Here is a 25,364-nt window from a genome sequence, read left to right on the forward strand (position 1 = left end):
AAAATAAAATAATTTAAATATTTATTTTTTATTAAAATAAAAACAAATGATTTAATCAAATACTTTGGGTCTATTTACAATTTTTTATCTAAATTTCTTAGACCTAGGTATGATCTATAAAAAATCCAGGATGTAGATTCCTGCCAAACAAAATCTAAATTGTGACACTAAATTGCTGCCAAACAAAATCTAAATTGTGACACTAAATTGCTACCAAATTAGTATGCTTTGTTGTTCAGTATCTCTGGATCGTGACACTGCCCCGCACGGACACCGGCGTCTCCGCATCCTCCCTCTCCTCCCCACCCACCCCACCCCAAGTCCCCAACCAACCCCCCTTGCCACACCCACCCTTCTGCAACGGCAGTTCATTAGAAATTCATGGCCAAGTTCTCTTTCGACGACGCCGAGGAGGACCCTCCCGCCGCTGCTTCCGGAGGCGACAAGAGAAAGCGCGAAGACGGCCCTCCCGGCGGAGCCCCCCCGAAGGCCCGGAATTTGGCGGTCGGGGGCGGCGAGCCAGATGGAAGCGCAACAGTAGGGGAGGAGAGGGCCGAGGGGAGCGGCCGGAAGGTGGTGGAGACCGGCGGTGGGGAGGCTGATGAGGGCATCAGCGTGCGGATCGACCCGGACGTGCTCGACTGCTCCATCTGCTTCGAGCCTCTCCGACCGCCCCTCTACCAGGTAACTCCCCTTCGATTAGACTAAGGGATAAATTCCTTGTTGGTGTAGTGCCATGTGGTTGTGTCTTGGTTTGAATGGATGCGTTAGTGGTTATATTTTTCCTTCAGTTTGTGGACCTAATTGATAGAGATAATTCTCGAGATTCCATATCTTTGGCGAGATGAGAGACCTGAATGCGGAATGCATTACATTTTGCTGGCAGGCTTCGGATAAGTCAGAAATTTTAAGTTCAAATATTTCTTGTGAAATGTGCTACAAGGGCATTGAAGTAGAAGAAGATTTACATTTTCTGGTGCACCACACATGCAGGAGTGTTTTTACGTAGCCATCCTCTTTGACCTCTTCCCAATAGATTATCATTGTTAGAACTGTATTCTTATTCACAAGCCAAAGAAATATCTTATTCTTCAAGGGGATCTTTAATTTCTGAAGTTTCTTAAATAAAGGATTTGATGTCCTTGTTGTAGCTTCTTATTAAAAAAAATAGACTGTACAATGACGTTATGAAGTATGTTTTGATGCATGCGTATCCTAATCTAGAGTTAGTGATATTGCTGTAATAGCATAATATGGTGGTCATCCAAGTTTCTACGAAAAAAAGATCTGTTGTTGCTCACAAAGCTCTTGATTAATTGTATTGCAACTTATTTTACCATTTACGGTACATAAAATCGTCCTTGAAATGAATTCTGGTAAGCTTCAATGGCCCTTAGTCATCAAGCTCCCGGTTCGATGGGGTCGAGGGACGGGATTGAGGAGCGCGAGATGCCACATATGGTATATACCTCTTATGGAATGCTAATTTGAGATTTGGAACCCGAGCCCAATAAATTTTGGTCCGTGACCCATGATGAGTACTTGATTGTGTGTATTTATACTAGGTATAATACATATGTATTCTGTAAATTGGACCTACTTCGTTTCCTACCCCAATTCAGGCCACCAATGCAGCCGAGCACTCTTCCCTTGCCCAACAAGTGCAAGTCCCAATATTGTGTAACCTCTAACAACTCAAAAGACCAGCTTAGATCGGCTTCTTCTCCTCTAGTCCTATGCTCCTGTTCCCTTCTTAACCCTAGCGTAGCAGCTCCAATCTCTAGAGGCGGCTCCCAAGCCACGAGCATGGAGCGGCGAGTGGTGTACGTTGTCCGTGCCAGATTTGGGCATCGTGTGGTGCAAAGCAGGACCAGGACTAGCACGAGCTAGGCGCCAAAAGGCCGGTGACGTCCTAGTGCTAGGGCGTGGCCCAATCATCGATTGGGATGGCAACCCTGGTCGACCCCGTCGTGCAAACCGGAATGAGGAACTAGGAACGAAGGTCACGATATCGTTTCGCGATCCGGGTGACTAAGCAGTGTCCTATTTTGAGTTATGCCATTAATAAAACCATACATCGGTTGCATATATGTTTTGAGCGAGTCAGGTTTTGACTTTGCATTAATAATACCATCTTTAAGCTATGTTTGTGAACAAACAAGTATCTATCGAACAACTAACCATACAATCTAATACTCTCTCCAGTCACAAATAAGTGTCGTTTTGGACATCGATGTGGTTCCCAAAACACAACTTTGACTACTACTTTTTTGTTATAATATATTTATAAAACATAGCAATTTGTAACCAAAGTTTAGAACGGTTGACTGCATGTAACCTAAAACGACACTTATTTGTGACTGGAGGGAGTACAATGGTAGATAAGACATTATGGAAAGTATGTTCATGTCACGGCCGTGTGGCAACCGTATAGGATAAGTGTGAGAAGTTGCCAACCTATCATGTTATGAACATGTTTTAGTCCCGATGGAGAAGTTAAACGACGATGATGTCCCTCAAAAGAAAAGAGAAGAGGCATGTAGTTACTCAATAGGTTTTAATTTGCTTTATTTCCGAATTTGAGTTTAGGAATGCCGTTCTATCAAGAGGGACGCGTATTGATAGTTTTGATGGTGTCTCAATGCTCATGATACCTTATAGAACCAAATATTAAGAGACATAATAATCCACGGACACCGAGAAAGTTCTGGCTTGTCTGAACCCGAAGTCTCTGGGTTAGACCGGATACTCTGGATTCTGGACAGCAGCTCAGAGTCTCCGGGTAGAGCTCCGAGCCGAGCTCTTGGGATAGGTATATTGTTTTAACCCGGAGTTTCCGGGTTGGCCCGGATACTCGTGACCGGAGTCTCTGGACTTCTCTTTGGTGGAGTCTCGGTTTGCACCTAAATGTTTAACCCGGAGTCTCCGGGTTGATCCGGATACTCCGGGTTCTGTGTTCAACCGGAACCTCCGGGTAGGGTTCAGGATAGGCTTGTGACTGTGTGTTGCGTGCCAACCCGAAGTCTCTGCGTTGGCCCGGATACTCCTGGTCAGTTTAAAAAGTACAGTAACGGCTAGTTTTTGAGGGGAAGGGTATAAATACCCTCTCACCCCATCCTTCATTTGGTGCTGAACAACTTATGGACAAACTCATTTATAGCCATCCAATAGCCCTCCTAACTCCTCTAAAGTCTTAAATCTTTGAAGATTTGGAGAGTAGGGTTGAGAGAGTGAGATTAAAGAGCTAGTGAGCTTAAATCCAATCTTGAGCACTTGAGTTCATCGCCAAGCCGTTGATCCGCATTCTTTACTCTTGGAGCCTTGAGCTCTTAGACGGTTAGACGTTGCCTAGAGAGCACCCAAGCTTGTGGAGTGTCCCGAAAAGTTTGTATTGCCCCAATGATTTGAGTAAGCAACCCTAATTTAATCTTAGTGGTCGCTTGGGTGAGGAAAAGGTTAAAAGAGACTCGGCTCTTTGTGAGTTCCTCAACGGAGACGTAGGCACTTCTTTGTGAAGTGGCCGAACTTCGGGATACAAATTCTTGTCTCCTTTACTTTTTGCACACTTTCTTGTTCTAGTTGATTTTGGGCGATTTGCCTCGATCTACTTGCTTGTGAGTGTTTTGTTGCAGGTTGTTGATCAATAGGTCTTTAGACATATATTAGAACTTGTGGTAATTCATAGACTAAATTAGGTTTGCTTAAAAGTTCTTAGTTTTTTGATTTCCTTGATTTCCTGATCAGGCCGGAGTATCCGGGTTCACTCGGAGTATCCGGGTCTGTATAACTCGGAGTATCCGGACGTTTTAATCCGCTGCGAAGTTTTTAAATTTCAGGAATCGCCTATTTACCCCCTTTTAGGCGACATCTCGTACATTCAATTGGTATCAAAGCCTAACCTCCTTCAAGGCTTCACCGTTTAGAGGATTTGAAGATGTCGGCATCTGGGGAAAAGAGCTCGAAGAGTCCGAAGGATGACAATTCGACATTGGGCAACGGTAAAGGAAAAGGAGTAGCAATTGAGTTCAATTATGATAAATTGAATGCATCTAATTCTTATATATCTATGCCATCCGGGTATGCATCGTATTTTGATGGTACATATTATGCCGCTTGGAGGTATAAAATTAAATTGCATTTAATTTCTCTTGATCCAAATATTTGGAAGATTGTTTGAATGACCGGATGATGGTGCTAGTGAACAAAATTAGAGAGCTTGGAAGTGAAGAGCTTGATGATCATAAGGTGGTGAGAAGATCGTTTATAGCTTTTGCACCAAGGAACCCTAACTTGGTCACACTCAGCCGAGAGAGAAGGGATTACAAGAGGCTCACACCAAGTGATGTACTTGGGAGGATTCTTGCTCAAGAGCTTATGGAGGAGGAAGCAAATGAAATAAAAAATCTTGTTAAGCAAAGCTCCACCTCTAAGAACAAAGAAGTAGCATTCAAGGCAAGCAAGAGCAAGCAAGTTGCAGAATCAAGCTCAAGTGAAGAGAAAAGCTCGGATGATGAAGAGATAGCCTTCTTTGTTAGAAAATTTAAAAAATTCATGAAGAAGGGTGGCTATAGCAAGTATAAGAGAGACATGTTCAGGAGAAGAACATCCATGAGAGCTTGCTATGAGTGTGATAAAGTTGGTCACTTCATCGTCGATTGTCCAAACAAGAAGAAGAGTAAGAACAAATATGAGAAGAAGAACAAGACTTTCAAAAAGGGCAAGTACAACACCCGCAAGAAGTACTCAGGTCAAGCTCACATCGGTGAGGAGTGGGATTCCGACTACGACTCCGACTCTGATGATGAAGGAGTCGTCACCATCGTCATTCGCTCTTCTACACCAACAAAGTCACTTTTTGGTGATATGAGCGACGACGACGACACTCCCAAGTGTCTCATGGTAAAAGAGCGCAAGGTAAAATCGCAATCTAAGCTTCTAGGTAGTGATAGTGATTGTGAAAGCATGCTTAAAGGTTTTAGTAAAAATACCATGTCTAAAATAACAGAACTAATGAAAACAATAGAGAGTCAAGATGAGATCCTTGAGAAGCAAGATGACTTGCTCATCCTTAAAAAAGAGAGAAACTTTGAACTCGAGGAGCTTCTTGCTAAAGAAGAGGGAAAAAGTTGAAGATATGACCAAGCAACTAAGCTTGGCCAATAAATCCTTTGCTAGTTTTGAGAGTAGGAATGTTACATTTCAAAAGAATTTCAAATGTTTGGATGAATCTCATAAACTCTTGAAGTGCAATTTGATGCTCTTAAGAATTGCACTCCCACCCCTAATGATGCAACCTTACTCTTTAGTGCTTCCACTAGTAATAGTTGCTCTTGTTGTTACAATATTGATATAAATGTTTGTGCTACTAATATTCAATCTTTGCAAGCATTGTAAAAAGAAAATGAGAGGCTAAACGCCTTGGTTAAGTATGGGTGCATTAAGACATACAAATCCAAAGATACACTATACAAGACCATTGAGACCAAGGATAATAGCCAAAAGAGAGGTCTTGGATTTGATATGTATACAAGTAAGCCAAGTGAGCGTGTGGTGATCAATGATAAGGAGCGCGTCAAGTTCATCAAAGGAGACAAACAAAATGGTCTCACTACACAAGCCAAACAATCCAAATGCCATGCACCTCAATCCACATTTTATGCATCTTATATGCTCAAGAAGAACCATTGTGGTAAAGTGGTTGCTCTATATGTTGGTGGCCGTAGAAAAGGTAGAGTGGTGAAAAGGAATGTGTGAGTACTGAAAGTGCTTGTGACTAACATGAAAGGACCCAAACAAATTTAAGTATCTAAAACAAGGGGTTAAAATTGTTTTGTAGGCATACTCTTCCGGTGGATCAAGTTGGATGCTAAATAGTGGGTGCACAAATCATATGACTGGAGAGAAGAAGATGTTCTCATCAGCTATTTTCAATGATCATTCTATCTCAAATGTCTTGTTAGTAAAATCTCTTAGTTATAATTTGTTATCCGTATCACAACTTTGTGAGATAGGTTACAATTATCTTTTTACTAATAAGGGTGTGGCCGTCTCTAGAAGGAATGATGTCTCAATAGCTTTCACCGGTAAGTTGAACGGTAAACTTTATCTTGTTGATTTTTCAACGGATGAAGTGAGACCTAAAATTACTTGATTGCTAAGTCTAGCATAGTTGGCTACCTTTTTTGCATCCATCGAAATGCCTACTAGGGAAACAATATGCCTCAGATACGCCATTGAGTCTTCGCCGAAGGAGCACTTGCTTCGTATAAGAAAACAACGGTGCTGTCGTAGAGTTTGGAGCACGGTGCGCACAAGTATGTCATCGAAGAATACGAGGACAAACAAGTGCAAAAACAGCTTGAGGATGTCGTTCAGCACTTAAAATGTTGCTGGTGCATTCGTGAGCCCGAATTGACATCATAAGGAACTCGAAGAGCCCTTGATGCGTTCGGAATGCAGTCTTCTCGATGTCGTCTGGATGCATCAAAACTTGGTGGTAGCTCGAATGTAGGTCGAGTTTTGTGAAGAATTGGGCGTCGCGTAATTCATCGAGTAGCTCATCGACGATCGGAATCGGGAACTTGTCTTCGATGGTGCAGGCGTTGAGGGCGTGGTAGTTGATGCAGAAATGCCACATACCATCACGCTTCTTGATGAGGATCACCAGCGACGAGAATGCAGACGAACTACGACGTATTGTACCCTGCCGAAGCATCTCAGTGCATTGCTTCTCCAATTCATCCTTTTGGAGCTGCAAATAGCGGTAGAGGCGGATTGTGGACTGAGATGCTTCGGCAGGGTACAATACGTCGTAGTTCGTCTGCATTCTCGTTGCTGGTGATCCTCATCAAGAAGCGTGATGGTATGTGGCATTTCTGCGTCAACTACCGTGCCATTGGCCACGGTGATCGAGATGCAGGAACAACCCTATAGTACGATGCCGGTGACGCTGGCCACCTGGTCCGCGATGAAGTCAACGCTGTTGATGCGCGCTGCAACGCAAATGTTCTGGGCCGCGCGTGGCTTGATGTCCGTGAGCGCAGACAGAGATGCTCGGGTCCTCCCCGCTGTCGCTGTTCACTAGTTCCTCATCGTCTGCCATGAATAGGTTGACTTCCAGGACGAAGAGTTCCTTTCATTTGTGGTCGTGATGAAACTTCTCTTCACAGTTAAAAGAGAGACCTTGAGCTCTATGTGTCGCCATTTCCGTTAGAGACAGTACTTGATGTGGGAGCTCTCGGGTGCTTGATGCAGCAGGAGTTGTCGAGTAGTCGTCAGGCGATCTAGAGCTCAACAGCGCACTCGCCGATCTTGCTTCGGCTGTGCGAGCTGCAGGTGGGATGATGTAGTTCGACCTCCTTTCGTAAGAGCGGGCCAAGGTCATGGCCCGTTCTAGGTGGACGATGCCAGGAGCTCCGTGTCGATCTGCAGCGGTTCTGGCAGCCTAGCTGTGAAGATGTTCACCTGCTGCGCCTCGGTCAGTGGTCCCTCGTGTGGCAGCCGAGCCAGGAATTGCTCGCAGAACTTGTTATGGTTCCGGTGCACTTGAACGACATCAATTCCCCAAAAAGGGTTGCTACACACCGGTGGCTCGAAGCACGTGTGGATGAGGTCAACGAAGTCCGGCCAAGTCGGTGTCCCGTACTCCCGCCCGGTGCACTTGAACGACATCAATTCCCCAAAAGGGTTGCTACACACCGGTGGCTCGAAGCACGTGTGGATGAGGTCGATGAAGTCCGGTCAAGTCGGTGTCCCGTACTCCCGCTCAAGCTTGTAATACCACAAGATTGTCAGACCATCCATGTTGAAGGATGCGAGCCATACCTTCTCGTTCTTTGGTGTGCGTCGGTCGCGGAAGTATTGCTCACAACGGTGTAGTCACCGAAGCGGATCGTCCTTCCCGTCAAAGACTGGGAAGTTGAGTTTGTGGAAGCGTGGGATGCCGCCATGGCTGGAGGGTGCCACACCGTTGCCCGATGCACTGGAGTCGGTGGAGATGGTTTTCGGCGACGGCTTGCCGAGAAGGCGGGGTGTGTCCTTTGTGGTGGCGTTTGCAGCTGTGTCCAATACGTCTTGCTCGATCTAATCGTCACCAGTTTCTAGGCGACCGATTACGATGTGGTGAGCGTTCTGCTATTGCTGCACCTCTTTCAGCCTACACCGCACGAAGTCGAGCATGTTGGACCGCGTCTTGACGATCTCTTCGCGTTGCAGCTATAGCTCGTCGCTCGTCTCGGTCCACATGGGTGTGGTGGGTGGGTGTTGAGCGCTGATCTCTGATGCCAAAGATGTCACAGGCCTTGTGTTAGAGGAGGAAACGGATTGTAGGGAGTAGTCGTGATGAATTGGAGGCCGTGGCCCTGGACCTCGACAGCACGGCTTAGGAGCCATGGTCAGCTACTGCACCGGTGAGGTAGGGAGAAGAAGGGAAGGGAATTTAGGTAATTCTCTGCTTGCTTTATTCATGGGCTGCCTCTCCCTTTTATAGATTAAGGGCAGCTACAACAAAACACTTAACAAACTGAATCTCTAAGCTAACAACTTGATAATGCCTAGCCTTATCCTTGAAACAACCTGAAACTAACTTTGCAAGCTGCAACAACCTTGGCTTGATGTGTGCTGGCTCCTCCTAGCCACGTCAACAGCTGTATGTTTGGCCCACCATGACATGACCACTGCCTATTAACAGAAGTACTGAATACTTACAAATGCCCACAAACTTTCAAGATACTAATTATTTCTGGTCAGTGTTAATGGAGGAAATAAACTTATCGATATGCTACAGCATGAGTTATATAGTTCACAATTAACATTGATGCTACCCAAGAGTAGAAGGTTATGAAGATGTGATGTCCTCTTGGCATGTATTGTAGGAAAGTAATTAGTATCGAACCGTGACTAATATGAATCTGCAAACAATGTTTCTACCATGGGGAACTGCACCGTTTCCTAAATTGCTTGGAATGAAAACAAGCAGTCCTGTTTCCCCTACCTGTGACCAATACTAATTTCGGGAATTTTGCATTTAGATAGAGGGAGAGAGATGCTTTGTGTGCTGTACATCATGCTGTTGTCACCGCAGTAGTTGTCGTAGGGCTGGTAGTTTGTAGTCTTCCTTTGTTCCGATGGAAGATGGATAGGAATGGGGCATGGTGATGAAGATTGCTTTGGCATTTTGGGTATCTGTATGTGGTAGCATATGCGAGATCAGGGCGCAGGGTATGGGTGCTAGCGTTGGAAACATGTCTGCCATGAGAAGAATCCACGAGGGAGCGATGGTTGCGGCCATTTGGGAGAGGGTGCATGCGCAAAAAGTAGGAAAATAGGGTTTCTGCTATTAGATAAATCCGTAACCTAGTAACCTCCACGTACAGATATCTTCTGCCAAAAGCTACGACTACAACCCATACAACTTCCTGTTGCAAAGTATCTGTTAAAACCCAGTTTTGTGTTGCAGTGGATATGCCCCTTTAGATATGGTTTACAAACTTGTCGGAATCTTTCCTTTGTACTTGGCCTGCAGACTTATGGAATAACTCTGATAAAAAATCTTGTTTAGGTGGCTATATGATGGGCATGTTCTCACTACGTACTGTTGTTGTGGCCGGTGGGGACTAGTGAATTTTTTACCAAACTTGACTACAATTGGGTGAAACAGAAAAAGGACAAGCTCAAGTCTGCAGTCTGCACAGTGATTTGTACCGTTCTGCTCTTTCTAGTTCTCCCAGATGCAAATAAAATAGTTCATGAGTCATCTATCATCCGTTTCTCGACATTCACAAGTTACAATGTTCATTCATAACTAAAAGTTGGTCCATACTGGATGCATGCTCCTAATAAAGCAGACCAATTTTTGTTACAAGATGCATACTTTTAGACCGCCCTTAAATGATTGCAGCTTATTTCTGTATTTTTCAGTGCCAAAATGGCCATGTAGCATGCTTTTCCTGCTGGTCCAGGCTGAGCAATAAGTGTCACATTTGTTCTCATGATGCCAACTTTGCACGGAACATTGCACTGGAGAAGATTGTTGAGTCAGTCAAGTCCTCATGCTCGTATGCCAATTGGGGTTGTAGCAAGTTGGTTAGCTATTCGCTCAGAGATGCTCATGAAGAATCTTGCCTTTTTGCTCCTTCAGTGTGTCCTATTCCTGGTTGCGGGTACAGAGGATTCACAGGATGGTGGTCAGGACATTTCTTTATAGACCATAATGCTGAAGGCCTGCGGTTCATGTATGGTCAGCACTTCGAAGTAAATCTGGAAATGTCAGTTCCTTTTCTAGTTCTTCTAGCAGAGGATGACCACCTATTCCTTGTCCTGAACAAGAACGTGATGCCCTTTGGGCATGCATTTTCAGTGGTTTGCCTTAGGACTGGCAATCTGAACTGGAATTTCCTCTACGAAATAAAAGCAATTAGTAGTGCAAACACTGAAAACAGCCTACAACTGAAGGCTTCTGTTACAAACACAAGGGAGTGGGGCGGTCTTCACCCTACAGAAGCTTTCCTTTTGGTTCCTTATGTCTTTTGCAAATCGAGCAAACTAACACTAAACCTCTCTATTGAGAGGTTTGCTGATGTTGGGGGTGGATATGTGACGTCCTCTGTGTTGTAAAATGTAAAAAAAAATTGTAGCAGTGTAAAATTGTAAATTGTATGTGTATGCTGCCATGTACTAACCCTGTACTATCCCATCAAGCATATCACTTGTGATGGAGAAAATGGGCTGCTGGATGTAGGAACTAAATTCAAGACGAGAGTTGTATTCTTGTGCTAATCATGAATTCTGATTGTAGATACAAAGATGTGGTTCCTTGTGTTGATCTGTTTTGGTCTCCATGAGAAGAAATTATGGACATGGTTATCTAGATGATGATGGGGCGCAGCAGTTCTTAGGGTTTTGATTTTAACACGGATAATTTGTGGGTTATTGTGATCTGATGTTATGTTCCCGAGTTCAGCTTGTTCCGCATTCCAGAAAAGAGTCCAGATTGTCCTTGTACTTGTTGCAGCTCATTTCTGGAACACGTGTTACAGATTTATGTATCCAGCACATTATCTTACTGCTCATTTTTTGATTGTAACACGCATAGTTTGTGGGTTATTGTGATCTGATGTTATGTTCCCGAGTTCAGCTTGTTCCGCATTCCAGAAAAGAGTCCAGATTGTCCTCGTACTTGGTGCAGCTCATTTCTGGAACATGTGTTACAGAATTATGTATCCAGCACCTTATCTTACTGCCCATTTTGGGTAGTTCTGAAACATTTGAGCGTGTGTAGTATAAGAGTGGTGGTGATTATCAACCATTTGGAGCTTAATTTGTTTTTTTAATCTCTTTCCTACATCCCTCTGCTGTTGCTGGTGCTGATGGATGCAAAAATGCTAATGAATCTTGTTGGATGGAAATGGATGAACTGATATCATGTTTGGATTCCTGAACGAACATGCTGGTGTGCCGTTGAATGATTGCATCAGTCAGTTCACGTCCATAACTTGGTTTATAGTTGTACTAAGGTTTAGTCAACTCGCACCATGAATCGATTCTTAAATGATTTGAGCTAAGATAACCATCAACCTGCACCATACAACCCGCACCATCCTCTTGCTTAAATCCCTAGTTCATATTGCTAAAAACTTTGCCACCCATTTTGTCCCAAGTTGCATAGTATCATTGTCACATTTCGTTGAGCAATTATATTTACCAAAGACTCCCAAAGCGAGGCTACACATATCTACTCTTTTCGTAAACCCATCAAACCAAGTGACAAGGAAAATATGGAATTCTAAGGTAGATAATATTTTTGAGATTCCAAGCAAGATTATTACCATGTAAATTTATAAACAAAACATTTAAAAATATAGGAGCCAAATGTTTAAAGACAACTTGCATTACTCTTGGTGCTCAATGGGTTCTTCAAACTTTTGATTCCGGAAGCTTCCAAATTCTTTCTCCAAAACGTGGGTGTCTAATCGTGAAAATAAAACAAGGCAAACAGACACCACAAACCAATAAGAACCAAATAAAATTCAAATCAGCTTATTTAAGTGGATTATGATTTTCAAGGAGTTTCGGTGAGCAAATCTACCAGATCGGAGTTAGAACGGGCAAATATGGGCTTTCTAAAGATTAAGTCAGGAAAAAGATGAAGAAATGAGGAATCTAAGAGGATATGAATTTTCTGGAAGTTTCTAGGAGTTTTTGGAGCGATATGAGATTGTTCTGGAGCTTTCGGGTATGTTTTAGGATTTTCTAGGATTTATTTTATTTATTTTCTCTATGCAATTAAATTCTTGAAAATAAAAAATTGGGTTGTTGCAAAACCTACCCCTTAAATGAATGTTTTCCTCCAGATTTGGGCTGGTCAGCGAACATCTAAGGATATTCCATCTTTGGATCTTCGTCACGTTTATCTGTAGCTTCTGCTTCTAAGTAGTTGTTCTTGTAGTCACTTCTTCAACTGAGGGATGTGACGACATCACGTACATTGGCGTGCTTGGGTTGCAATTCCAATTGGCAAGCTACTTCACCTTTTGCTCTTAGGTATCAGCTATGAATAGTATTTGACTCATTCATTTGTTAGAGTGATTGCTCTTCGGGCACACTCTATCGCTCCATTGTTCTTGGCTAGCCAACCCACTTTAAAAATGATGTCTGTACCATCAGACATTAGGACTATTAGTTTTATTGAAAAGTCTACCCCTTAAATTAAGGTTTACCTTAGGGCATTTGAGGTTAGCTCTAATTTCTCCTTTGGGTGAGCTTACTATCAGGTTGCGTTTTAGGGTGGCGATTGACATGCTATGTTTTGCAACGAGCTTGGAGAAAATAAAGGATTGTGAGGCTCCAGATTCAAATAAGATAGAGGCAGGGGTGGAATTAACTAGGAACATACCAAGCACAATGTCTGGTGCATTCTGAGCCTCTTCTACGATGACGTGGTTGAAACGTGCCCTTTTGTTGTTATGTTGGCCTCGGTTTGTCAAGGCTAGCATTTGGTACTGGTTCCATCCTGGAGCTGCTATAGGAGTCTTGGTTCGAGTGTCCAGGTTGAAGTGAACTGGAGTTAGGGCTTGTCATTTCTTGGGACACTGGTTGGCGGAGTGTCCTTCATGGCAGTTGAAGCATTGATTTCCAACAGTAGCTTGGGGGTTGTTGCTGCTAGCTGGGGTTGGGGTGTTGCTACTCAAATGTGATGGCTGATAAGTAGGGCTCGGGGAAGGTGCTCGAGGCTTGTATTGGCTGGGGGCCTAATACTATTGATCTTGCTCGGCCATATGATGGGGGGTGAGAGCTACTCCCAGAGTACGATCCTTGTGTGACCATCTTTCTCTTGCGGTTATCATCTAGCATGCGACACTTATCCTCCCGAACCAAGGCCTTGTTCACGAGATGCTGGAAATCCAGAAAATCATGGGTGCTTAGTTGTGCCTACATTCCATAAGAAAGCCCATCCAATAAGCACTCCTGCTTATTTTTGTTAGTGTCCACATCTTTTGAAGCATACATGAGCTAGGTGAATTTGTTCACATGTTTGCTCACCATCATGGTCCCCTAGTTCAAGCTATATGAATTCCTTTTTCATCATGGCTATGGCTCCCGTGGGCACGTGATTGTGACGGAAGGCCTCTATGAATTCCGCCCAGGTGGACTCGATATCTTCATGAGTGTTGCAGTACATATCCCACCAATTCGCTACAAATCTAGTGAGCTGGTGCGCAGCATATGAGACCTTCTCACAATAATTGCACTGCGCGATCATGAGCTTCTTCTCCACGGTCTTAAGCCAGTCATCGGTGGTGAGCGGTTCTATAGTATGGGAGAAGTTTGGTGGTTTCATTCTCATGAACTCTCCAAACTTGGACTACCCTTGTGGGGGAGGAGGTAGGGCTTAGGGCTGAGTTTGGGTAGCCTGCTGCATACTAGCCATTGTCTAGGCCAGACCTTGAAGGATTTGCGTCTGAGCCATCATGAGTTGTTCCATGGTCATCGGGGGTCGTGGCAGAGGCGGAGGTGGGGTATAGTTGTTGTTGTTTCCAGGGTTGCGCCTAGCATTCATCATCTAGGCTTGGATCACCAGTTAGGCATGACTTAAGCATTAACTTGGGTTGGCATAACATTTTCTACTCTTTATTAGTTCACAACAACCACTCACAAACAAGGAAGAACCAATAAAACCAAAGAACTAGTGAACTAAAGCGACATTAAATGTTTATTGGCTCAAGGGACAACCTAGACTCTTAAGAGGATGGGCTATTTGGGGTGTACTATGAGGTGGTGCACTTCGCTAAAATTCATCTATAAGTTTAAGATATAGAGGGATTAGTGAAGAGAGAAGGGAAAAAGGTATAGAAGGAAAGTCTTCAAAGCACATCTTATTACAATTTAGAGTTTTCTATTTTTAGGGGATGGCTGGACTATCTAGGGTTCATTCTAGGCTAATCTAGCTCTTATACCATCTCTGTCGGGACTGGTCTAAGGAAAGCCTGATCCCTTAATGTATATTGAGCCATAAATCAATCTCAATACATGGTGACTTCATTGATGATAAAAAAACAATATCATTTACTTAAAATGTATTTGTTCTTACAAAAGGGATCACCAAGGTTCAACACCAAATAAAGCAGCAACAAAAACTAAGCGTGGTCTTCATGTCTTCTAGGCGACTCCATAGGAAATCGACGAGGAACACACCCTAGAATGTGCCATCTTCCATGAAATCCTCAGTATCTTCCCCGACTGAGCAGTGTTTATAATAAGTGTGAGTACATGTCGTACTCTGCAAGTTGTGATAAAAATACATATGAAGGCATATACCAAGAATGAAGCTAACAAGGGCTTATTTGCATAAAAGCAACATTTATTCAACAACAACAATTTAAATGCAAGTAATTAAATTAAATAAAAAGTAATTAATCAATAACCTTAAGATTACAACAATCTTGATTTAACCTCAGGTTCCAACCACCTAATCGAACTAAAGGTTCCAACCACCTCAATCATGGTTCTTACCACCATGGTTAACCAACTATACAACCAACTCAACCATAGTTCCCATCATAGTGATCGACCAAACTAAACCACCAAGTTATTTCTAATCATGTTGGCATTCTTCGCCGCTCTTGACCGTGAGCATGACTAATTAATCAGTTTTGCACTCTGTATAGGTTGCATACTTTACCCACAAGACGTGTTTTCCTGTTTTGCCGAGTATACATTGCTTGATGGATAACTCTTACATACTTCTGAGGTGTACACTAGGAATCCATTGCAAAGCATTTACAAAGCCCCTCCCAACATGTGTCTACCCACTAGGTTTCAACGTCGCGTGAATTACACATCAACTACGGAAGTCCCCTCTTGCGCCATACAGATCTAGGGAATCACACCATTCTGTTCCCCATGCTACCATCTGGTCTACAATATGCTGGGAGGAAACTGATTAATCGATCAGGCCACACCCATAACTTGGCTTGTGGTTGTATTGTAAAGCTCGGTCGATCGCACCATGAACCGGTCCTTGAACGATTTGAGCAAAACTACCACCAACCCGCACCATGCAACCTGCACAATCCTCTTGCTCAAATCCTTGGTCCATGTTGCTAAAAACATTGCCACCCATTTTGTCTCAAGTTGCATAGTACCATTATCACATTTCGTTGAGCAATTATATTACCAAAGACTCCCAAAGTGAGGCTACACATATCTACTCTTTCCATAAACCCATCAAACCAAGGCAACATGGAAAATATGGAATTCTAAGGTAGATCCTATTTTTAGGATTCCTAGCAAGATTATTAGCATGTAGTTTTACAAACAAAACATTTAAAAATACAGGAGCAAAATGTTCAAGGACAACTTGACTTCATCTTAGTGCTCAACTGGTTCTTCAACTTTTGATTCTGGAAGCTTCCAAATTCTTTCTCCAGAATGTGGAAGTTTCTAGGAGTTTCCATAGTGATATGTGATTTTTCTGGAGCTTTCTGGTATGTTCTAGGATTTTTCTTCAATTATTTAGAGTTATTGGGAATGTATTAGGATTGATTAGGGGTCACCATGATTTATTCGGAATTATTAAGAGTTATAAAACATTAGTGGAAATTATTATGAATTATCCAAAGTTAGACATGAATTACTATGCATTAACACAAATTAACATGGATTAATGGGAATTAAAAGAGCATTAAAAGAATTAAAATAGATTAACATAAATCAATAGGCTTTATTTATAATTATTTTGCATCGTAAAACTCTAATTAAGGCATTAGAAATCTATTTAGCATATTTCATATTAAACTGAATTAATTTACTACTGAAAACTCTATTTAAGGAATTAATAGATTTGTTTTACCATTGAAAAGTATTTATTGCATAAGCATGACGTCTGCTGATGATTTAAAAAAAAGGGTTTGCTGATCGAGCTGTTGACTGTACTGTTGACTAGGTTGCTATGCTAGATTTAGGGCTTAGGTGGCGTCTTTTGTGGCGGTGAGATGGCGATGACTAGGCTAGCTGATTGGGTTTACACATTTAAATCTAAGACGCTCATTTTGAATTGGATGGCTGATATCTATTAGGGAGAAAGGGTATGGATCTTCTAATCGTGATCACAAAAACTAGACAGGACGTTGCAATTAACTTACAATCAAGAGGAACGCCACATCTAATCTTCACCGCGGAATCTAGGTCGGACGAAAGATATTTACTTGGTTCGGCTCTAGCAGTCTTCCACGACAGTGAAGTTTGGGTTGCGGTGGAGACTCATCGGTGTGTTGTCGGAATCGCGCTAGAGGGCTCTATTTTCTCTAATGAGTGACAGATTAGCACAAAGGGGTGCGGCGAATTTGTTGGTGAGGTTCCAAGCGTCGAGGTGGCTCAGAGAGGCATGACGATGGTGAACGACAGAGGAATGCTTCGGTCCTCATTGCAGAGGTGCTCGTGGCGGCGGTTTGGCAGCAAGGCAACGTGTAATCTGTTGTGGAGGCTCTAGTGCTCACAAAGGGAGGGGTCTAGGTGCCTTTTATAGGGTGAGGAGGGGAGGAAGGGTCTTGCATGAGCTCCCTAGGGTTCCACAATGGCGCATGAAGGATCCGTGTCAGTTTTGATGATTTGCATCTGTGTTAAGCGTGTAATTGATTACTGCATAAATTCGAGTCCACCTTGATTGCTCGGGCAATTTCCTTTCTTAACTCCGGGGTGAGATTGGCGGAGGGATCCGTTGCCTGATCGGCAATAATGCATAAAATGGGGATCAATCGGAGGTTGAAAGAGCTCCTGGCGTGCGGGTCTCGAGCGGCAGTGAAAGAAAGCGGTAATCGGGCAGAGGGGGCCGAGCTAGGCCATGAGCGGCATCAGCCTGTACTTCTTCCTAAGGCTAAAACAACTAGATTGTTGTTTTACATCTGTAAATTGGATAACCACTTATCCAAACATGTTACTTCTTCCTATGGCCAAAAACAACTTCATATCACATTCCCTGTACTGTGCAGATTGCATCAAAATTCCTACAGGTCAGATTTTTTGTTTTGAAAATTACTGTATTGATCATCCTAGGTTCATGGAGATTGTTGAGGCAACATGGAATACTAAAGTCAAAGCAATAAACAGTTCTTATGCTTACAAGATATTCGTTATAATATTAACTATTTTGCTATGTTCAATTTTGAGCCTAGTTCTTTGTTTTTATGCTTTGATTTTCAATTGGTATCTTTTGTAGGTATCTAATTGATATATTTTGAAGTTTAAATTGGTATTTCTTTTTAAAATCTCATTTGGCATCTCTTTAAACTCCTTTGACCTATTGTATAACTTGATTTCCTCACATGAGCCATAATTGGATAAGTGTATTTGGTTTAACTCAAATTATGAGAAATACACATATCATGAGGAGCTTACACTATACATGGTCTTGCACTAGCTTTCGATGATTTCTTTTGTGGAATAGAGCTAGCGTGTTTTGAAGAAAATTTCTCTTTTGGTATGTCCTCCATAATTCTTACCAATTTGACGTCAATTGAGGGAGAATTAGTTTTGATGATTCTATTTTGGTATTGATGTCAATTGAGAGAGAATTTGGACTAGATGTTATATTTTGTAAGAGGACTTTACTTATGGGGGAGAATTTGTAATCCCTTGTGCTTGTAATGTGGATGTTAATTGGGGTAGATTCAAAAGCAAATCCATGAAACCTTTTTGAAAAAGTTGTACTTTGCATGAGCATATTCATTTTTTATCTTGATATATACTTAGTCATGCTTGCTTCATATGTATAAAAGAAACTCTATATGAAATTTGAGATAAACAATATATGCAGTGATATTCAAGATTTATTCACACATGCATAGATTGTGGGGGAGTTTGCTTTATACATGTTTAGTTCTACTAGCATCAGAACGTTTGTGGTGTTTGATGCTAGTAAAACTAGTTTTGGTAACCTCAAATATCTTTGTGATGTTTGATATTTCTAAAACTTGTTCTTTGTATACATCCATCTTCGGATTATATGCATACTTGAAACTTTAAATTTTTTAAATAGAATCATCTAGTGAGATTGTCATCAATTACCAAAATGGAGGAGATTCAAAGTGCATCTAGCCCTTATATGTGGTTTTGGTAATTAATGACAATACCTATGTGCTAACAAAGTTATTGAAAATTGTTGTAGGTTGTTCCATAGGTGATAAATGGAGGAGAGATATGTATGAGCTCTAGGTAAATGGGGAAATTGAAAGTGTATCAAGATGAATGGGCTCTTAGTGATGCTAGGTGATGCTCATGAGGAGACGTTCAATAAGATTGACAATATGTATAAAGGCTAATAAGTTACTTATGAAGATCAAGTAACTTAAGGTATAAAAGTTATCAATTGACTTTTATGAACTAATCCATATGCTTTGTGCTTGAGACTGAGTGGGGGTTAGGATCCATAAGAAGACATGAGTTGAGTTGAGATATTCTATATGCCAATAGTGAAGAATAAGATTGGACTCCATATATGATAAAGTGAATTTATTGAAGATGTTGAATACAAAGTGGTTTTATATGGCAAGACGGTGAAGGACAAGCAAGACTCAGCTGCGATAGACCATTCGGTGGTGAATGGAAAGTAAATGGCTTGGCGCCGAAGGACCAAGGTGGTGGTGAAGAGCGAGTGAAGGCATGATGCCTATACCGTGTGAGGTCATGTGAAGCTACTGGTGTTTCACATCAATCACATGAAGAATCAAGAAGAGATGGAGTGACGATGATATAAAAGTTAGTAACCCTCTAAGTTTGAAGGAAAGAAGCGGTGATTGAAGGTATTCAAAGGCTCAATGTGATTCAAATGTGTTTTATCTTTGAAACTGAGTATAGGTATGCTGCACTATTAAGAGGGATGCAACGTGAGCTATTTGTCGTGTCTCAGTGCTCAAGAGTTTTCTAACCAGCCCAAAGTGAGAGTTGGCTTAAGGAGCTTGGTGCGAAAAGTGTGGAAGTGTCCTAATTTGGTTTCGGAGTTTTCCTAGTTTGATACAAAGTGTTTGAGATCATGAATTCAGTTAGGATGTGTAGCCATCTGAATAAGATTTTCATAGAGTCCAAAATCGTTAAAATCGGATTTCAGGATCAAAATTTATCGCCATTTTTCAAAGGACCAACTGTGCTGAACTCGGATACTCTGGGTTGTCTGGGTGAGGTTCCGAGCCAAGTGGTCTTTTAGGATCTAAGTGTTTCACCCGGATACTCTGGGTTGACCAGGTGATTCCGAGTTTCGGACCCTCCGAGTTGTGCTCCAGCCAGGGCTCTCGGTTACGTGTTCTAGTGCCAACCCGGAGACTCCGGGTTGACCCGGATACTCCAGGACAGTACAAAAGCTGTGTAACGGTTAGTTTTTGAGAGTTAGGTATAAATACCCCCTCACCCCCATTCTTTGTTTCTGCTTCTTGGAAATGAAAGAAAAATATTCTAGAGTCAAAAGAACTCCTCCCCACTCCAATCTAGTGTGTGATTTGAGAAGAAAAGTGAGTTGGGTTGAGAGATTGAAAGGTTAACGGCAAGTGAGCTAAACTCTATTCTTGAGCACTCGAGTTCATCAGCGACAAGTTCGCGAAGCATTTGTTACTCTTGGACCTTAGAGCTCCTAGGAGGTTAGGCATCGCCAGCGAGCACCCAAGATTGTGGTGTGCCGCGGGAAGTTTGTAAAGGCTTCGATTTCACTTCCGGAAGGGAAGAAATCAAGAGTGGAAACCCAATCTCAAGTGTGATTGAGCTTGGTGCAAGGTTCAATTTATCGATGGTAACCGGTCAAAATTCGCGGTTACCGAGCTTACCGCTCCGGTCCGGTTCCAGAAACCGAACGGTAATCGAATTTGAATTCATAAAATTTGAAAAAAATAAAAAAAATTCAAAAACATCATAAAAAAACTAGACACAATTCTAAGACCTTATGTGAAAAAGTTTTTCAAAAATAATGTTGGTTGCATCATATTCTATAGGGAGGAAGTTTGAAAAAAATGAAAAAAGTTGAAGCGTGCGGCTCAGTTATTAACTCATGTTAAGAAAAAGCTTGACATGCAAACATATATTTTTCTTGTGTAGGACATATTTTAAGAGGATCTTTAAAATTAATTTCACTTCATTTAGAGTTTTATTAATTTCTCTATGATTTTTACAAAGTTCACAAGCATAAAGTGAATATGTTAAGAAATAGCATTGTAATTAACTTTTTAATGTCTACTATTATTTTTCCTACATAAATCATAGTATAAATAAACTAATAAAAGTGGTTTCACTAATTTTAGAGGTGTGATGGGTCAGTTATGAATTAAGCTAGTCGCAACACATTTACATAATCCTGCATGTTACAATAACTAATTCATGAGTTCATGTATTTTTAAAAGACATAGGATCATGTAAGAAGACTAACAAAATTAGTTTCATGATTTTTGGATTAGTAAAGAGTAAACTATGCATTTAACTTGATTTAACAGTTTTGTTTGCTTGCCCAGCTCTCGAATCGTTCTTAGAAGACAAAAGAGATATTCTTGATGAGGCAATGAAAGTTATAAAGAAGGAGGACAAGTATATGGAAGACCTCAGAGGTGCTTTAAAGAAAGCAAAAGCTGATCACGACACTGTGGCCACCGAACGGGACACTACGATCATAACACTTTAAAAGCTAAGAGACCAGACCCTCGACCGTATGAACCAATTGGCTTCCATCAGTGCCAAAACAATGCTTGGTCTCCTTAAGAGCAGCATCCCCACAGTTGACACTTCGGTGGTGATAGAGGGGTTCGAGTGCCCTGAATAGGAGGCAGCAAATATCATTCAAAATGTCAAGCCGCTGATTCCAACCTTTGTCGAGTCCTTAGCGCTCAGGCTACCTGATGACGAAAGTGAGGGTAGTTTTTCTAGCTGATTTTCTATGGTTCTTGACTCGAAACATTGGAATCTCTATCCATGGTTTGGAGATGTTTGTATCTCTACTGTTATTTGGCTTGTCTATTATGCTTTTGTCACTATTCGCTTGTTGATGAAATAGAGTTAGCATAAGTAGATGCAATACTAATTAGTATGTGTTATACTAATCCTCGAAACTTCCTGATTGAAAATCCGTTGATACCTAAAAGCTCAACTAGACATATTATTAGATGCATCAGACCACGAGTAACTACTCGAAGTAACCAAAAGAATAATAAAAAGACTAGTACAAAACTAGAAAAAGAAATAGCATGATGATTTTTTGCAAACTTTCACCAACTTGCATATTTAACTAGCATGCGAACATGAACTCAGTAGAGAACACACATAAGACCGACTGGAACTTTGTGGGCCGTTAGGCGTGAAATGTCTGGCAATCTCTTATGGCATTATGCCTTTGTTCGTCATCAACCCAACATATACCTCTGTTGGTTCTATCCACTGTACCATCAAAAATATATGTAGCCCCCAACTCTTTGCTTGATGACTGGATTGAATGGAGAGTAAAGCCGCAGCATTGAAAGTATGTGATGTAGCCACTGATTCTCTTTTTGATGTGATAATCAAGACAGAGAGTAGAGTTGTAGCATCAAAAAATATCCGACGTGGCCCCTCACTCTTCGCTCAATACCTAGATCGAGTAGAAAGTAGAGTATAAGCATTGACTCATTATTCCTGACCACATACTCGAAGGCATACACCTATGAGCGTATGGCTATAATTATGTAATGGTCATTGAATGAACTTGAACAATCGGGTAGATGAACATTAAAAACCCACTCCTGGTCGTGCTCGTTTTCACCACAACTTTTGATTTGACTTACCATAATGACGCAGAATCCCTCTACATGGAGACTGGGCGCGCCATAATGCCTTGGTGATGTCTCGACTTCCACACGACGCATCAACTTTGAATGTCACGCACCTAAGGTGACCTCAGAATTTCAATCGTCGTTATCGAATCTTGACGGCTCCAAACTTTTCCATTCAACCCGTTGCCATGACTATAAATAAGGGGACCTGAAGCTGTTCATTTTCACCCCAATCTCCTTCCACTCTTCCCTGCACATTGCTCAGTAGCACTTGTAGAACTTGAAAACATAGCCTCCACTCCATCGGCGTCCCTCGAGCAATATCCAGAAACCGAAGAAGTAGGACTCTCACCACAAGGCCTCTCACCATGGTTCCGCTGGGAGTCATCATTGTTTCCTCCGACGAAGAGGAATCATGTGAGAGGTCTAATAGGATAGGGAATAGAATGTCCGTTGAAGGTCGTCGACCCTTCACCCTTTACCTCCGGCACTTCCTCGACACCGATGCCGCAGAGCGAGTGGCGCATGAGCTGACGATTCAAGCTTCATGAGAGGGAGATGAAGACGGTAGTGATCTCGATGAGATCATCGACCAGGTCACCAACGAGGTCTTTGGTAATGAAGCCCCTGAGCCTCTGGTGATGAAGAAAGCACAATCGTCATCTCCATCGACAACCACCAGATCATCTCCACATTCCATGAAGGTCCTTCGGCATCACCGACGCCAGTCAACAGCTCTAGCACAGGCAGGGGTCTTCACCTCGGCCATTCTCCCTGGTCCTTATGCTGACCGACGGTCGATTCCTAGGGTGATCGGCTGCAGCCCTAAGGAGGAGCAGAAGAGGCTCCTCGACTCGTTCAAGGGCAAGTAGGACCTCCACTATGTGTAAGAGCTAGGAGAATCTTTTCTGTCAACTTTGCACTAGCCACACAGGTCGAAAGGACCAGAAAAAGTATGTAATAGACTAGTTAGTTTGATCGAATGTAATCGCCTTACCTTCTTGTTAACTTATTTATGAATGAAACTGTTAGAGTTGGTCGATATTCCATGAGTTTTCGAGCACTTAACTATTTGAGGTAGATAACCGCACTGATCCATATCGAGTGACTTCGACTACTATGTAGGGTCCTTCCTATTTAGGTGATAACTTGTGGCGCTAAGCCTGTTTTTGCACCTTGCATAGGATAAGATCCCCAGCAGTGAGTTTCTTAGAAAATTTTTCTGGCTATGATATCTACGTAGCGCTTATTGGTACTTAGCCGCTCGTATGGATATTCGATCATGATACTCTTTGAGTAGAACAATATCACCTACTCGCAGCTCCTCCTGCCCCTCTTCCAAATAACTTTCTACTTGAGGCAATCCAAACTGCAACTCAATCAGGAGCATTGCTTCTACTCCAGATAGTCCGGACCAACCCGGAAGTTCTGAGTTAAATCAAAAATGGCTAACAGAGAACCCTCTTTTGGAGGTTGGCTCGGAGGCTCCGAAACCCAGATACTCCGAGTCAACCCGAATACTCCAGCCTCCTGGTATTTGCATATGACTTGAATGCTCTTGATTGGGGTTCCATCAGCATGATTGATTGTCCCTCTAGCCATTGGCGATACTTCTACAACGTATTCCACTTCTTTTCCTTCTTCAGCAGACAGACGAACATCTCTTCTTGCACAGTCAATAATTCTATTGAATTTGGTTAACCAATCCATTCCTAGTATGATATCTATCCATTTGGATTCCAAACTGATAAGGTTTGCAAGAAAATCTTACCCCCCTTATCTTAATACTAAGGATAGGGCATACATGTCTTGCTTTCATTACTCCACCTGAGGAGCTAACAATCATTCTATGCTTCATAAGAGATATAGGTAAACTGTATCTTGCCACATACTTTGTTGATATAAAAGAATGTGATGCTGCATAATCAAATAAAACTGTAGCGGGGATGGAGTTGATAAGAAACATACCGATTGTAACACCTGAGGCATCTTGAGCTTCATCAATTGCCACATGGTTCACAAGGCCTCTAGCAACATTCCGCTTTGCTTGATTCTGGGGCTGATTCCCATTGTGGTTCTGTTGGTTTGCTCCTTAGGCGGGTGGCTGATTTGGACGCTTCTGAGGGCATTGGAAAGCAAAATATCCCTCTACTTCACAATGCAAACAAGGTTTTCCTTTGGCGGAGGCTTAAGTGTTGTTTTCAGTGTTATTGTTCCTTTGAGAGATCTGACTTGAAATGCGGGGCGTGTGAGGAACCATCCAAACAGTATTCAAATTAATCATTAAGTCGATCATTTACTTAATCACGACTTCAATGATTAACCCGAATACCGCTCCGGTAGTCTCGGCACGTGCTTTGTGCCCAAGATCAGAACACATGCCTTCCAACATTTAGCATCACAACATAGCTTAAGAAAGAACAAGTAATTAAAGTTACATGACAAGTTCTTAAGCAACCTGGTATACAACAGTTTACATCAAAAGATAAATTATGCAGCGGAACAAAACCTATAAACACAAAAACTAGCAGAGCCATATGCCCTTAGGCTCCACCCAAAAGCACGCCACAAGAGAGTAGGATGCATTACTTTGGCTCGCCACCGACATCAGTGAACATTAAGTAGCCAAACACGACTCCTCCTCACCTGCAAAATCTGTAGAGCAGCTGAGTACGAAGGTACTCGCAAGACTTAATCCATATAGGTCACGTATAAATAGACCGACTCCAAGGATTATGCATTGAGCCATTAGCAAGGAAAAAGGCCACAAGGTTAAGTAATTTACATATGCAAAATGTAACCTTTTGACATAAACATGTGAGCATCTACTCTAGAGTGCCTAAACTAAAACTCTGTAGACAACATCTAGAACCTAAATGTAACTGGAACCAATATAAATATAAGTGTAAGGCAGAACCATAACCGCCATGTCCCAACATACCAAACCACCACATATCATCCCATATTCGTGACTCTATGACTGATGCAAATGAACAGAAGCTTGCTCGATAACCGAGAGTGCGGCAATTCGAATTGATTTTACACCCTGCAGGGGAGTACTCCTGGACCCACATGACACGAGACCACCGGCCA

At 42.2% G+C, this 25,364-nt stretch overlaps 2 protein-coding genes across 2 annotated transcripts; both read left to right on the forward strand.

The window, feature by feature from the left end:
- Positions 1 to 292: 292 nt before the first annotated feature.
- On the forward strand, positions 293 to 10,794 carry LOC133904820 (E3 ubiquitin-protein ligase SINA-like 10). The gene is made up of 2 exons (XM_062346395.1): positions 293 to 684; positions 9,919 to 10,794. Exons 1-2 carry the CDS (start codon positions 382 to 384, stop codon positions 10,612 to 10,614), a joined length of 999 nt encoding a protein of 332 aa, XP_062202379.1. The 5' UTR covers positions 293 to 381; the 3' UTR covers positions 10,615 to 10,794.
- LOC133904821 (uncharacterized) lies at positions 3,926 to 9,907 on the forward strand. The gene is made up of 2 exons (XM_062346397.1): positions 3,926 to 4,914; positions 9,560 to 9,907. The coding sequence occupies exons 1-2, from the start codon at positions 4,186 to 4,188 to the stop codon at positions 9,569 to 9,571; spliced, it is 741 nt and encodes a 246-aa protein (XP_062202381.1). The 5' UTR covers positions 3,926 to 4,185; the 3' UTR covers positions 9,572 to 9,907.
- Positions 10,795 to 25,364: the final 14,570 nt, after the last annotated feature.

The sequence above is a fragment of the Phragmites australis genome, chromosome 22 (assembly GCF_958298935.1).
Source record: "Phragmites australis chromosome 22, lpPhrAust1.1, whole genome shotgun sequence".
Lineage (NCBI taxonomy): Eukaryota > Viridiplantae > Streptophyta > Magnoliopsida > Poales > Poaceae > Phragmites > Phragmites australis.

What these genes read in the sequence shown, in the direction of transcription:
- LOC133904820 (XM_062346395.1), top strand. Translation starts at nt 382, where the DNA reads ATGGCCAAGTTCTCTTTCGACGACGCCGAGGAGGACCCTCCCGCCGCT. An exon ending in TCCGACCGCCCCTCTACCAG is followed by an intron (nt 685 to 9,918) that starts GTAACTCCCCTT and finishes TGTATTTTTCAG; the next exon opens with TGCCAAAATGGCCATGTAGC.
- LOC133904821 (XM_062346397.1), top strand. Translation starts at nt 4,186, where the DNA reads ATGATGGTGCTAGTGAACAAAATTAGAGAGCTTGGAAGTGAAGAGCTT.